This window comes from Xenia sp. Carnegie-2017, unplaced genomic scaffold, assembly GCF_021976095.1.
Source record: "Xenia sp. Carnegie-2017 unplaced genomic scaffold, XeniaSp_v1 HiC_scaffold_3, whole genome shotgun sequence".
Classification (NCBI taxonomy): Eukaryota; Metazoa; Cnidaria; class Anthozoa; order Malacalcyonacea; family Xeniidae; genus Xenia; species Xenia sp. Carnegie-2017.
This window is the reverse complement of record NW_025813493.1, coordinates 10,616,625-10,630,279: the sequence shown is the minus strand read 5'-3', so window position 1 is coordinate 10,630,279 and position 13,655 is coordinate 10,616,625. Positions and strand designations below refer to the sequence as shown.

The 13,655-nt window shown below is 34.1% G+C and overlaps 2 protein-coding genes and 1 long non-coding RNA gene across 3 annotated transcripts; 2 read left to right on the top strand and 1 right to left on the bottom strand.

Annotated features, from left to right (window-relative positions):
• Positions 1-1,397: 1,397 nt before the first annotated feature.
• LOC124454970 lies at positions 1,398-1,860 on the bottom strand. The gene is made up of 3 exons (XR_006951632.1): positions 1,824-1,860; positions 1,560-1,696; positions 1,398-1,432 (listed from the first exon to the last, which is right to left on the bottom strand). It is a non-coding gene; the product is annotated as an uncharacterized LOC124454970 (long non-coding RNA).
• A 4,904-nt stretch (positions 1,861-6,764) lies between these two features.
• Positions 6,765-7,760, top strand: LOC124454214 (integrin alpha-2-like). Its single transcript, XM_047005019.1, has 2 exons — positions 6,765-6,975; positions 7,450-7,760. The coding sequence occupies exons 1-2, from the start codon at positions 6,765-6,767 to the stop codon at positions 7,758-7,760; spliced, it is 522 nt and encodes a 173-aa protein (XP_046860975.1).
• Positions 7,761-11,381: 3,621 nt separating this feature from the next.
• On the top strand, positions 11,382-12,023 carry LOC124454213. The gene has a single exon (XM_047005018.1). The coding sequence runs from the start codon at positions 11,382-11,384 to the stop codon at positions 12,021-12,023; it is 642 nt and encodes a 213-aa protein (XP_046860974.1).
• Positions 12,024-13,655: the final 1,632 nt, after the last annotated feature.

Here is a 13,655-nt window from a genome sequence, read left to right as displayed (position 1 = left end):
AAATCTTAAAATATTTCTAATGCACCATTCAAGCTCTTGTTCTGTTATGTCACAGTAAGTGTCTGCTATACCATAGTCTATTCTTCTTCTGTAAAGAGTTTTGGCACTCACTCCCAGGCAACTGGCAATAGCTTTCCAATTCATACCCGTACTGCGTAATTCTTCAATTTGGTCTGCTGTAACTATGTATCTATGTCTGCCTCCAGAGCTTGCATCTTGCGGGACTGGAATTCTACAACATATCGCAACTTGCTCATTACAAAAAGTAATCTGTGTTCGCATAAATTGAAGTTTTTCTCCCAATATATTGAGTAAGTTTGATATGAGCGGCGTTATGGGATGCAATCATCCCATATGATAAGATTAAGATGTCTAAAATATGTTGATTTTTTGCTGCAGACACGACCGTAGGTAACAGAATTACCTACGTCAAATTTTCACCCAATTGTCAGTGTGTACTGGGCAACATATCATCATATCACTTTAATGAATGGCAAACTCATCATTTCGCAAGCAATTTGCCAATTTTTGTTAGATGTGCTAATATAAACCGAATTCGAGTAAACTTTTTGCGTATTAATGACTAATATTTTGTGAAAACACATCGCTAGCAAAAGTTTTTGTATGCATGTGCTACGTTTAATCAATTCAACAAGTGGTTTGGCGTCAAAGGAAACAAAAATATTTAAATCATATAGCACTAGTGAAGGAAGCATTATAAGCTAATTTCGATAAATAGCAAAAAACCTGGCGATTTGAAATTTTTTTAAAAGTGGAAATGTCTGAAAGAACAGGAATTAAGAGTGAATCATATCTACGTTAAAGGACACATGCAACATAAAATTCGGATTGTTATTTTTGAACTTTACTTAAAGGTATAGCTCCAACTAATAGTTCACCAAAGTTTGAGACTCAAAGGATAAATATTTTTGAAGATATGGAGGTTTAAAGTTGAGGCTTTACTGATAACGTATTGAAAATGCCCGACGAGCTAACGACGGCTACCGATTGGAAAAAGATCGTTGTGACGTAATAGTTGACATAAGCTAAACGCGGTCAATTGCGCGCTTCGTTCAAAATATATTGGTAACTTCATAACAACACGACAATTTAGCATTGAAAATATGGTTTATTGTGCCGCATTTAATTGTAAAAACGGTTCTTCAAAAACCACCAAACGCAGCAAAAGGTTTCTTTTTTTCGTTTCCCGAAAACAAGCGCATGCGAGATATTTGATTGAAAAAAATCCGACGCAAAAATTTGAAGCCAACAAAGAGCTCAAAATTGTGCTCGCAACATTTCGAGAGTTCGTGCTTCGTGCAAAATTTTGAAGCGATGCAATCAGTAGGATGGACAGCAGGACGGCTTCGCCTTAAGAAGGATGCTGTATCCACGATTTTTTAATACTCTGTGGAACCCACAAGTGTAGCATCTAAAAGGAAGCAGCCAACAAATGTTAGAACTGCATTTGAGAAGAGACGAAGGCAAGAAGTGATTATTATAGTTATAGCTAGCAATATTTGTTTACATTTATCAAAAACTAAGCTATATAGCATTACCAAATTGAGGACAATTTTATAATTTTAGAATATTGACGACGTTCTTGCAGAACATGACGACTTTTTTGTAGGCGACGACCACGATGTGTCGACATCGGCTCGAAATGTTTGTGCGTTTTACTTCAAAGGAAGTTTGTCTAAGATAAAGATTTCAAAATATATGTAGACAGCGAAACACAAACATATACAGTGGTAACTAATTCAGACTAATGTCGTTTGATCTTTTCTTTGTTAGTTTAACTCATAGAAAATTCCTTAACGTACCTTAGAAGCGCAATGTGAAATGCCAAGCAGCCATAACAATCCGTCTGCAAAAACACGTAAGGTCAAGAACCACTCAAACAAAAGTGCCAAATTTGATAATTAGAGGTATAGACTTTCCATTCCGGCCGTTTTGATTTTTGTGAAAAATCCTGCAATACGATAATTTTATGCTAAGGTAAGGAGGTTGAGTTAATTTCAACAAAAAATCACAGCACACAGACGACGTCATGTGAAATTGAACATTTTGAGGATAGCGCAGTATGGTCTGATACAGAAAGCACGTCGACGATGAGCAATAGCTACAATGGATCAGACTCTCACTCGTTTTCTTCACTCTCAGGCATAGGTCCAACGTCATGTGTGTACACGACCATAGCTGTTTTTACGACAGCTTCGTTTGTACACACTGTGGCAAACTCTTCCTCTTGTGTGATACAAATATGATCGCCATGTATCAGAGGATCAGTATTGTTTACTTCTTGGCAACATATACTTTCCCGTCCTGTACTCATGACCACACAAAAGCCACACTCGCACCTAAAAGATAAAAACAATGTTTTTACTTTGGGAAAAACAATGAAGCATAAATAAAATGCAACTAACAATTCAACATTTCCAATTCTGTGAATGTATTTATCTTCGCTTTCCGATGACGGAGAATTGTCATCATTATGACCACCTTACGCGTTGGCCAAAAGCTCAAACATGTAAGGTTGTACCTCATTGTTATTAATGATAATATCATAATCGGCATCTTCTTCAGAAGTATCCATTAATTTTTGATAAATAAAAAACAGTAATAGCAAACTACCGAAAGCCGTGCAAGCACTGCGTGCAAGTCGTAGAACGATATAAGAATGATGCTTGTTTATGTCAACTAATACGTCACTCTTTCCCAGTTCCCAGACTTAAACAATCTCACGGCGTTTTAGCAATGGTCATCGAATATCGTGTTTTTACCGATTATAACCCTAAATATTTTTTGAAATATTTTGCGGACGACTTTGAAACTTGGTACGTCTTATTTTCACGCTATAGGCATTACAATAAAATAAAGTTGTCTTCTAGCTTGGATGTGTCCTTTAACTCACTTTTCTTATTTATTGAATGCGTCTGTTGATTTTTTTAATTGATAACATTTCATTGCATTTAAGAATGTTAAGCTCGAAAAAAATAAAACTATTCTTTGGTAAAATGAACAAGAGTTAACTTTGTTTGTACAATCTGTTGCCAATAATTAATTTTCTTACGTTCAAATATCCTTTCAACTTATACATTTTTGACCGCCTTTGAACCTTAAACCATTAAAAAGATTTTTTCGTATACGACACCCGACGCTTTTCCGTCAACTTTGCTACTCTTACGCTTTGTTTGAGTAAACTTCCTGTGGTTATTTTTGAAAAATATACTTCCCTATTGCTTCACTTTGGGTATAAAGCAAGGCGGTTTGCTGTCACAAGTTGCAGTATTGCAGACATTGGCAGAAGAAGTAGAAAGAGAAACTTCTATAACAATTGTGGAGACATTTTACTGTGTCGAACAAAGCTAACTTCTAAATAAAGGTAAATATTGATGCATACATACTTCACCATTTGTATAAGCTCATGTCATCGTATATCTAGCCACATATAGATTTTTTGAATATCCAATCAATTAAGTACTTCTCTATTGCCCAATAATGTCATCAATGATTAAATTTGTTATATTTGCAAAATTTTTTTAAAATCTGTGTTTGTAAAGTGCCACCTAGACGAATAAGTAAAATAGTAAAACAACGTTTATAGCTCTTTATCTAAGTATATATCGATTTAAGCACAAATTTAGCTAATATCTGCTTTGAGTTCACGGAATTTAAGACTACGTGGCAAACAAATTTGAAGAATTACTGTCTTTCAAAAGACTCCAGTTCAAATAAGCCAATCCACGAGAAGAAGCTCTTACATCAATATAAAAACATTATATATCATTGTGATCATTAATAAATATTCAAGTTACCTAATCAACGTATACAGAAACCGTAATAAACAAATCTGGTTTCACACAAAATGAAGTAGGTTACGCATGTAACTATTCGTTCTAAGATGAAGTACTTGATCGCTAACTATCTCTGTGATACTTATTTCGATCCTGTAAAATTTCCACAGCTGTTTAGCTACAAACATTGAAAATTAGCAATAGAAGCAAAAATTTGCCTGTTTGCATGACTTTTACCGTTTTTCTTACTAATCACAGAATACTTCCTTAATCGCTAACTGTTACAAAGCTCAATTTGAAAAGAGCTTTGAACAACATAAACAGTGACAGGTATTTGCGACAAGTGGCATGAAGTAGCCATGCACTATGAACCAAGATCATGCTGCTCCAATTAGATGCACGAATCATTTAGTATAACAATGAAAACTGCGGCCATCATACATCATGTTCTGAAATTAATATAAAGATTAAATTGCTCCGATAAATAAAGACAAAGAGATTTTCCATTACTCTTTCATTTGAGGAGAAGAGATGATCTAATCTCAATCAGAAAAATGTCAATAACTAGGTTTAAGTAACATTTAACGATTTAAACGCCTGCATATTGTCTAGCCTGTTAAAGGAAAAGACCATAAATTTGAAATATAACATTGTCTAGCGTATGATCAAGGACTGGAAAGAAACGCAGTAGACGTCTGCCAGCATAATAGTTAAAATAAATTATTGGCAGATAAGATTTATGTTGGGAACTTTGTCATGCGGATGTATTGATAATCAATCTGATTGTATGGCTGCCGAAAAATGCTAACATTAACCACGTGTAGACGTAATGAAATATACAGGAAGATAACAACATCAAGAGCTTTATTAACATGAGGAACATAGGAACATTAGGAACATTAGGAGCCTCGGAGCATTACATAGAGACATTAAATAGACGGAACATTATATAAAATAAATTCGGGCTAAACATAGCAAAACACGCATGGGATTATCGACATGAAGTTGATTTTGAGAATACTATTGTTATTGATAAAGGAAAGTACTGTATTGGAAAGACATTACAATCATGGCACACTTCATCAACTCCAAAAGCTTTTGGATACCGTCATATTTTTTTACTAAATGCTAGGGAATAAATAAGAAAAGTTAAAAACCAGCCAACATTTATTCTATATGTTATCAGTATTATATTATATTGAAGCATTGTTGAACATACGGAAAGCAATTAAATGTTGTAGATGTTTTGCACGTTAATTGTTGTTGTACAATCATTATGTACTCTTTGATGAATGCCATGCATTATCAGTTTAATTTAATGCTCATTTTAATACTGAGTTTGGCGAATCCCTCTGCTAAATACACGCAGTGTGTGAGGGCACTATAAAAAAGCATACTTGCTGATAACACCCCTACCTTTTTCTTTCAAGTAGAACTACAACTTAGTATTCGAACAGAATGACTACTTCTGAATCAAAGTTTCATACAATAAAACTAAATATGTGTATGAATTAAGCCAAAGGCAATGTGCATAATGACAATACAATGATATTTCTAGCATGTTGAAAAATTGATTTAAAACTGCTTGATTTTGCCAATGAGCATGCTAACCATCCTGCAATGACACAATGTGTATATGAAATTTTATTTGACGTAATGTATACTCTTCATTGCTAAAAATGCTTGACATACAGATTTTGCTTCTTGCAAAAGCAACAAACATGGTACATTTTCATGCTTCCTGCAGCTGCTTCTTAGTAAAGATTTTAAGTTTTTTGTTAGTACTCCGAATTAAAGTTTCCCATACTTGTTCTGTTTTCATTCCATGTAAATTGAAAGAAACCCAACAGCAAATTTAAAGTTGGATCAGTTTAAGATTGAAATAACTAATGTTCGAAATTAAAAAATATTTATCTTTGTACTTAAATAGTCTTAGCATAAACGTCATACACATAATTAACAATGTAAAGTATTTGGTACCATACTTTGAAAGTGAAGGAAAGCCTCACATATTTACAGTTTAATTCAATTCTTTTAGGAAAAATTAACAAAATATTCCAGTCTTAACATGAAGTTGGCAATTGCTCTTTCTACATTAACTCTTGCATTTGTTTGTGGAACAACATTAGTGGAGAGTATTCTCCCATTTTGGATTCGAACGACAACACCAATGCCCACTTTACCTCCAACTAGTGACAAGCCGTTTTATGACAGTAAGTAAATGCTATGAACTTGTTACGTGGTAGAGAAAAGATATAGTTTATCATCTTGTTCTTCATTTTAAAGGAAACTTGATGCGTAGCCATAATCATAAACACCCTTATGAAATGCAATAGATTTTAAGATAGCTATATAAAAAATACCTTAAAAATAAGAAATATCTCAAAAGTAAAGGATGTTTCCTGTGTTTGCACAGGCTTATACAAACCGCAAAGACATTGACGAGAACTGGAGAGCGCAAATTAGTGCAAGCCAGAGACAGAAGGCTCTGGGTTGCACCTGCTCGAGAACTCTCACAAGCGTCTGCAAGGTTTTCGTATACACCAGTGCAAAGACGAAAAACATCTTTTGTTTCTTTTACAAATTTACAATATAAATTGTATTTATGGTTGATTTGTAAATCGTCAAATCAATAATCATCAAATCATCAATAAATAATTGATTGATTAACTTATTTGTTTGAGCTCACATCTGTTTTTCCACTGGCTAATGCAACACTATAACCAATCATTCCACAAGTTTTACGGCTTTTTGTGGTTTTAACGAACAATTTATTCATGAAATATTCATTTCAGAATTCAAACAAATTCCTCCAAAAATGTCACAGCAGATAAATTGGTAAAAAAATTCTTTCGTCTGCCATCTTCTGTCCTGAATAAACGAAGAATTTATCTTCAAGATACTGCTGTTGTAATGGATTCATCTGGCTCCATTAGCAGTTGTAAATAGAAGAAGGGAAAACAGGCTATGAAAAATCTCATGAATATAACATTGCCTCCCAACTACGATGGTAACTGGGCTGGTGTTCAGTACTCTACCAACGCAAGAATCATGTTCAATTTCTTTCCTGCTTCACAAGCTGCCAAAAAATCTGATTCATTTTTTTTTGAAAATGGAGGGACGAACACTGCTGGCGGTTTAGCAAAAGCAAAAGATTTATTTGATGATTCTACGAAAGGTGAGTTAGATTAGCTAATATATGAATATTTCAAATATTTTGTGCACGTAAATACTTCATAATTTATAAAAAGGATGCATTAAAAGAATCCAATTTTTTGGATCACACAACAAAAAGTAGTTTTTGTCATAACAGGCGTTTAAATGGCGTTCTAACAACATGATAGTTGCAAAATTTCTGATATCTAAAACGAATCCGATCTGTCAAATGTCTCATATACTGCAGCAATCGAGATATTGTAACACTGTAGGTGAGGAGATTGTTTTGAGATTTTTTATCCTTTTTTCCTTGATTTTTTCCTTGAATATTGCCCTTCAATAAGCTCATGGCAACTGGTTTGTCATGTATCAGTTTTTGATAATAATGATAATAATATTTCTTAAACATGAATATTTTCCTTCACAAATCGGATAAAATGACTATCTCTCAAACTGTCTCAAGCCAATATTCATTTCATTTTTGCACAGTTTATAGGAAGCCGTCGTGGTGCACGTCAAATGGTGTTCCTTGTGACAGATGGACAGTCAAACATAAGTCGTCGTCAAACAGTTCCAAATGCAAAGAAACTGAAAGATGACGGTGTAGAAATCTTAGTTATCGGTGTTGGATATTTTAGCCGTGGAATTGAAGAAATATTTCAAATTGCTACATTACCAGTAGAAGATCATATTCTCAGATTTAGGAACTATAGAGACATGATCAACGTTGTCAATCGTGTGGTCGAAGAAATTAATCCAGGTCAATATGCAATCGTTGCGAAAATTCCTTCTTCATGTTTAACATGATTAACACTTTGTCTCACTTGTATTTTTGCCTTGAGAAAATTTAAAGTTTTTTGTTTGCGTTAAATGTAACTATTTTTTAATGACATGGAAGTTGATTCGACTGAAATGAATAAAAGATGAATTATGTTACAGTAGTGCTGCGTCTGATACACATATTACAATTTCAAGCAAAAGTAAAGATTTTGAAATATTTACTTCAGATTGCAACATAGCAACGCCAAACATGGGGGTTATATTTTTACAATTTATTTGCTCGTCATGGGATCTGATTTACCAGTCTACGTTTATTCAAAATGTAAGAACTATAGATTTCACTCTTCAAACAGAAAAACCTTGAAATATTACACAAATTTCCTGACATGCATGCTTATACAATTTTTCAGTATGATTAAGGGTCTTGCAAGTGAGATGTCAAACTTTAAATATGATCTGAGCTGAGCTTTTTTTATTCGTATTGATTCTCTACGTGTTGACAGTCCAAAATGGCAAGTGCATGTATGTTGATAGAAAGACAAGGTCATCTCTATTGCATTATCATGACAGCTGTCTCTAGATTATTGTGAAGCTTTTGTCCCATGCATTAACCAAGTCTCTTAATGCAGTAATAGTACCTCACTTCCAGTTTGAAATTGGTCTAATTCGCTTAACTTCTGCGAAATTTTCACATTAATGTTTTCATTAATTACATTCTCGCCAAGCAACACTCCTAAATAAATAAAACTCGACTAATTTTCATACATTTTTTTAAACTTCACTTAGAATCATGAAGAAATTTTATATGAGTCTTTTGAAATTAGTATAAATGAATAAATAGATAAATTAATTCAGATTTACCTTAGTGTCGACACTATTTCATCAAAGATTAAATTGTGTTCTGGAGGAGACCTTGTTTCATTGACAAAACAAAAAAGGCGATGACGAAAGCGTTAAATAGTTTTGGCTAGGGCTCAATACTGGTACGAGTTGGTTGTAAAAAGTACACATAGTTTATTATTACCAAAGCATTGTGTATACGTCTAGATGAAGAAAAAATTAATCAATTTAAAATAAAAGATATTTTCTGTCATTGCAAAAATTAGGGAAAACACAGTAAACATTTTTTATTTCTTGTATACGGAATCAAAGCAAATATGTTAATTTTTCCTATAAATTATCTTGATTTTCAAACTCTCCGTAATTTATTTAATTGATTGATCTCTGCAGTGATAGAGTTTGATTGTTTAACAGAATAATTCACACTCAATTATACAGACGAATCATGCTGTGCATGACTTGCATTGTTCATATTTTATAATAAAGTATAAAACACTCTGGTTAATTAATAGTTAGAATGCTTAAAGACATGAGTGAAAAAAAATCTCTAACACATATCGGCTTAAAGTTAATTGATTGAGGAATACAAATGAAATAATATTGTATATTGCCTCTTATAAAATATGCAAAATGAAATAAAATAAGCATACAGTTTTTCAACTTTTTTAATTTTCGAGAAATTGGCAAAGGGTTATATATTAAATGCTTCGTACAGATTCACAACAAAAAGTCTTTACTATTTCACATTTAATTTTCAACTTCTTTATAACAAGGAACAATAATAGAAGAAGAATGAAGGAAATCAACCTTTTTCGTTTGACGTTTTGATTGGCTAGCAGTGTAAACTGCCTGTGATTTTTTTCGTTTGTCACTTTTTAGAAAAATTTGTTTTCTTTTAGAAATTTTTTAGGTCACCATTTTGAATATGGGAACACGTATACTGATCTTATGACTGATGGTAAATAAACAAAGCAGGAAGCCAGGAACAACACTAAACGTAAAGACACTGAAAGGTGCTGGAATAGAAATACATGTTTTGATTTTGGGAATTTTGGCACTGGAATCGCAAAAATATTTTAGCTCACACCATCTGAGACCATTTCCGTGGCAAAAATGATTAACAGAGACGTTGCCAATCGATCAGCTACTTTTTATAACAGATTTATTGTAAATCATGTGCTATACACTTCGGAAAGTTATACAAGATCCCAAAGACACCATGATTATTATGTGCAAATCGACAGCTCAACTACCATGTATGGTATCATTGTTGGGCTTTACCGTGTACAGCCAGACTGTCAATGCAGCACTGCTGAATTACAGGCATGCCAGTGCGAAGTATATTATGTTGTGATTGTGAAAAAACTTGATTTGTGTGGAGGAAGACCGCTATTTTCCAACAAAGAATGTGGTGTTACTTCACATTTCGTAAGAGAGTGTACAAACAGAGACCAAATTGTGGCTCTCAAACCTGACAAAATTTTAAATTAGCCAAAATTTTCGAATTTTTTTTCCGTTCAGATCATGAATAGGGTTTTGCTATATTCCTTCATATATAGTAAAAGCAGGAAATCGCTTTTCTGAGAGTTAAATTTTATAAAATTTTATAGACTATGACGAAAGATCCTAGTGATGGGGAATCATGTCAAAGAAATACACTAAAAACATAATTCTAATCGAAGAGGCTTTTCGTAAAATGTGTCGTGGAAAATTTGAAAGCTTATGTAGAAAATGCTATGTGTTTGACATTTTTATCCATTGTTGAAATGTATCTGTAATAGAAAACTACGTGTAAATAAGTTGTAATGAACCATATTATCATAATCTATATAAAAAAAGTAAAATGATAAAGTTTTATTTCTGCTAAGAATAAAATATTATTGACAAATCAAATGATTTACTGAATGACATTATCTTTGACAATTGACAAATCAAGCCGTAGGATTTTCTTTTGAAGTTACATAAAGTTATTGCGTGGATTCCGCAAGACAATGCTGGTGATTGCTACCTACCATGTGCTTGTGTTGCCCACCACCAGAGATGACTGCGATTGCATTAAAATAAAATTAATTAAATCTGTTTATGATGTGTTTCCAAAGGAGAGGCAAACCTCGACATACTTTGTAATTAAAAGAAATCTTGAAAAAATCAATCTATTGTAAATCTTCACATTCAGTTTTTCCGTTGGGACTTGTTAATCCTGTAGATTGATTTACCAATAAATTGATGCATTGTAGGAATCAGAAGTGTCTGGAATATGATATCGAAATAAAAATTAAGAATCATTTTGTCTCACTCAAAATGGATGAAGATTTTCAAAAATGACGTCAGATATTGCATTCATGAATTATTATGTTTCTAATCATTTATGATTTACGAAACATCAAGTACAGCATAAAGTACCATTTCTTCAATTGCAATGTTTATGATTGTACAATGAAAGCAAATTATAAATTATTAGTAAAAACATTTCATTTTTTTGAACTTTTTCTTAGTACAGACTACAGCTAAAATGAAGTGTAAATCTTTCTCATGACATATATCAGTGAAGAATCGTAGCCAGATCAGTACGGTATCTCTCAGAAAGTTTTGGTAATTCAAAAAAAATACTTGTAGTATAGTTATTATTCAAATTATTAGTATTTCGTACGTCATACTACGTATATAATAATTAAGTAATGATCTGTATATAAGTAACATGACTAAGCAATAAAAGGGAGAAATCTCACAATATTACATCTGGCGACAAAGATTATTAAGGGACGAAGAAATACGATTTGATCCTGAGAAAGATACTACAATTCGAACATGACAGCTTTGCCTAGCTTCCCGACGTTCAACCTAGAAGAACCAGACCTGAGAAAAGCTTGGGGAAAATACGTATCAAGATTGGAGAATTTGTTGTTGGCAATGAACATCACAAACGCCGCAAGAAAGAAGGCGATGCTCCTGCACTATGTCGGTGAAGAAGTTAATGAGATATTTGAAACTCTAGAAATCGACGAGCCAGACAGAGAAGAAGATGTATTTAGAAAAGCGGAGAAAGCGTTACGAAATTACTTCACTCCACAGAAAAATATAGAATTCGAAGTTTATAAGTTTCGTCAAGCGAAACAACTCCCAGGAGAAAACATATCCGCATACTATACGAGATTGAAACAATTGGCCAAATCTTGCGAATTTCATGAAGAAAGCATAGAGATAAAAACTCAGATCATACAAAATGGTTCGTCTTCAAAATTGCGGAGAAAAGCGTTTGCAGACCCAGAAATAACGATGGAAAAATTAATACAAATGGGTAAAACAATGGAGATGTCAAAAACACAATCAGAAGGCATCGAAAGCACGAATCGAATTTGGCATAAAAGAAAGCAGTTCAAGACGCCCACGGAAAAACCTCAAATGCTTCGAATATTCATCGAAGATCAAATGCAAATTTTGTGCTCGTGAACATCGTCCAGGGAAAACAAATTGCCCGGCATATGGAAAGAAATGTCGACAGTGTTTAAAATGGAACCATTTCCAAGTTTGTTGCCATGAGAATCGAAGAGGCAAAGAGCTGATGCAAGACAATTATCAAAGTTCTCGAGCTGAATCAACAAAGCGAAACGAACAGATAAAACGTAATCAAGTAAGACCTCGTCAAGTGAATACGGTGCAAGAAATAACGTCCGAATCAAGTATGGAAGATGAATATGTATTTTCAACGTTGACGGCGCAACAAAAGCTGCCGAAATTTAAAGTTAAGATAAATGGTACTCCTGTGTCAGTCATGGCAGATACCGGTTCCAGCGTAAATCTCTTGGATGAAGTGAATTTTAACAAATTGAAGAAAAGCCAATATTGCAGGAAGCAAATGAGAAAATCTTCCCTTATGGGTCGGAGAAACAACTATCAATTAAAGGAAAATGTCAGTGTGTGGTCGAAACCGATAAACTATATGGGTTGGAGACATTTTTTGTTGTTAATGGGAATACGGGTTGCTTGATAAGCTGGAAAAGTTCTCAAAATTGGGCCTGGTACAAATAGTTGCATCCATAGAAGGCACTACAAAGTCTAAACAGGAACCCGTTAAAGAAAAGGCACAAGAAAAAGTGAGAGAAGATACCAAAGTGGAAGAGCTAATTAACAAATATCAAGAAGTCTTTCAAGGACTGGGAAAATTGAAAGGGTTTCAAGTTCATCTACACGTAGATAAGGACGTACAACCTGTCGCACAACCTCATCGTCGGGTGCCGTTTCATGTGAGAAAAGACTTGGAGAAACAGTTAAAACGAGACGAAGAACGCGGAGTCATAGAAAACGGATGGACCAACACCTTGGGTTTCACCAGTCGTGGTCGTACCAAAACAAAAAGGGGAGGTCCGAGTTTGTATAGATATGCGACAAGTAAACAAAGCAATAAAGAGAGAACGACACTTGACTCCGACGATTGGTGAAATTATAAGTGATCTAAATGGTGCTGTATGGTTTAGCAAATTGGACTTAAATCAAGGCTATAACCAGTTAGAGCTCGATGCAGAATCAAGATATTTGACAACCTTCTCAACACACATTGGTCTACGGAGATTTCGACGTTTGAATTTTGGAATAAACTGTGCTGCAGAGATATTCCAAAATGCCATCAGAGAAACGTTGAATGGACTGAGAGGCGTGATTAATATCAGTGATGACATTATGGTGTTTGGCGTAGACGAGAAAGATCACGATGCAAATTTGAACGCGGTATTACAACGAATTAAAGATCGAGGACTAACTCTTAAGAAGGAGAAATGTCTGTTTAAGAAAAGAAGTTTAATATTCCAAGGGTATGTGTTCTCAGAGAATGGTATTGTGCCGGATCCCAATAAAGTGAGAGCAATTAAGGAATGCACAAATCCTAAAGATGTGGGAGAAGTACGAAGTTTGTTAGGCATGACCAACTTTTGCTGCCGATTTATTCCACATTATGCCACAATTACGGAGCCGTTACGTCGACTTATCAAGAAAGATGCCCCATTCGTGTGGACAAGAGAACAAGAAGACACAATGAAAGCCCTACGGAAAGCATTAACAGATGGGCCAGAAAGTGCGTATTTCGAT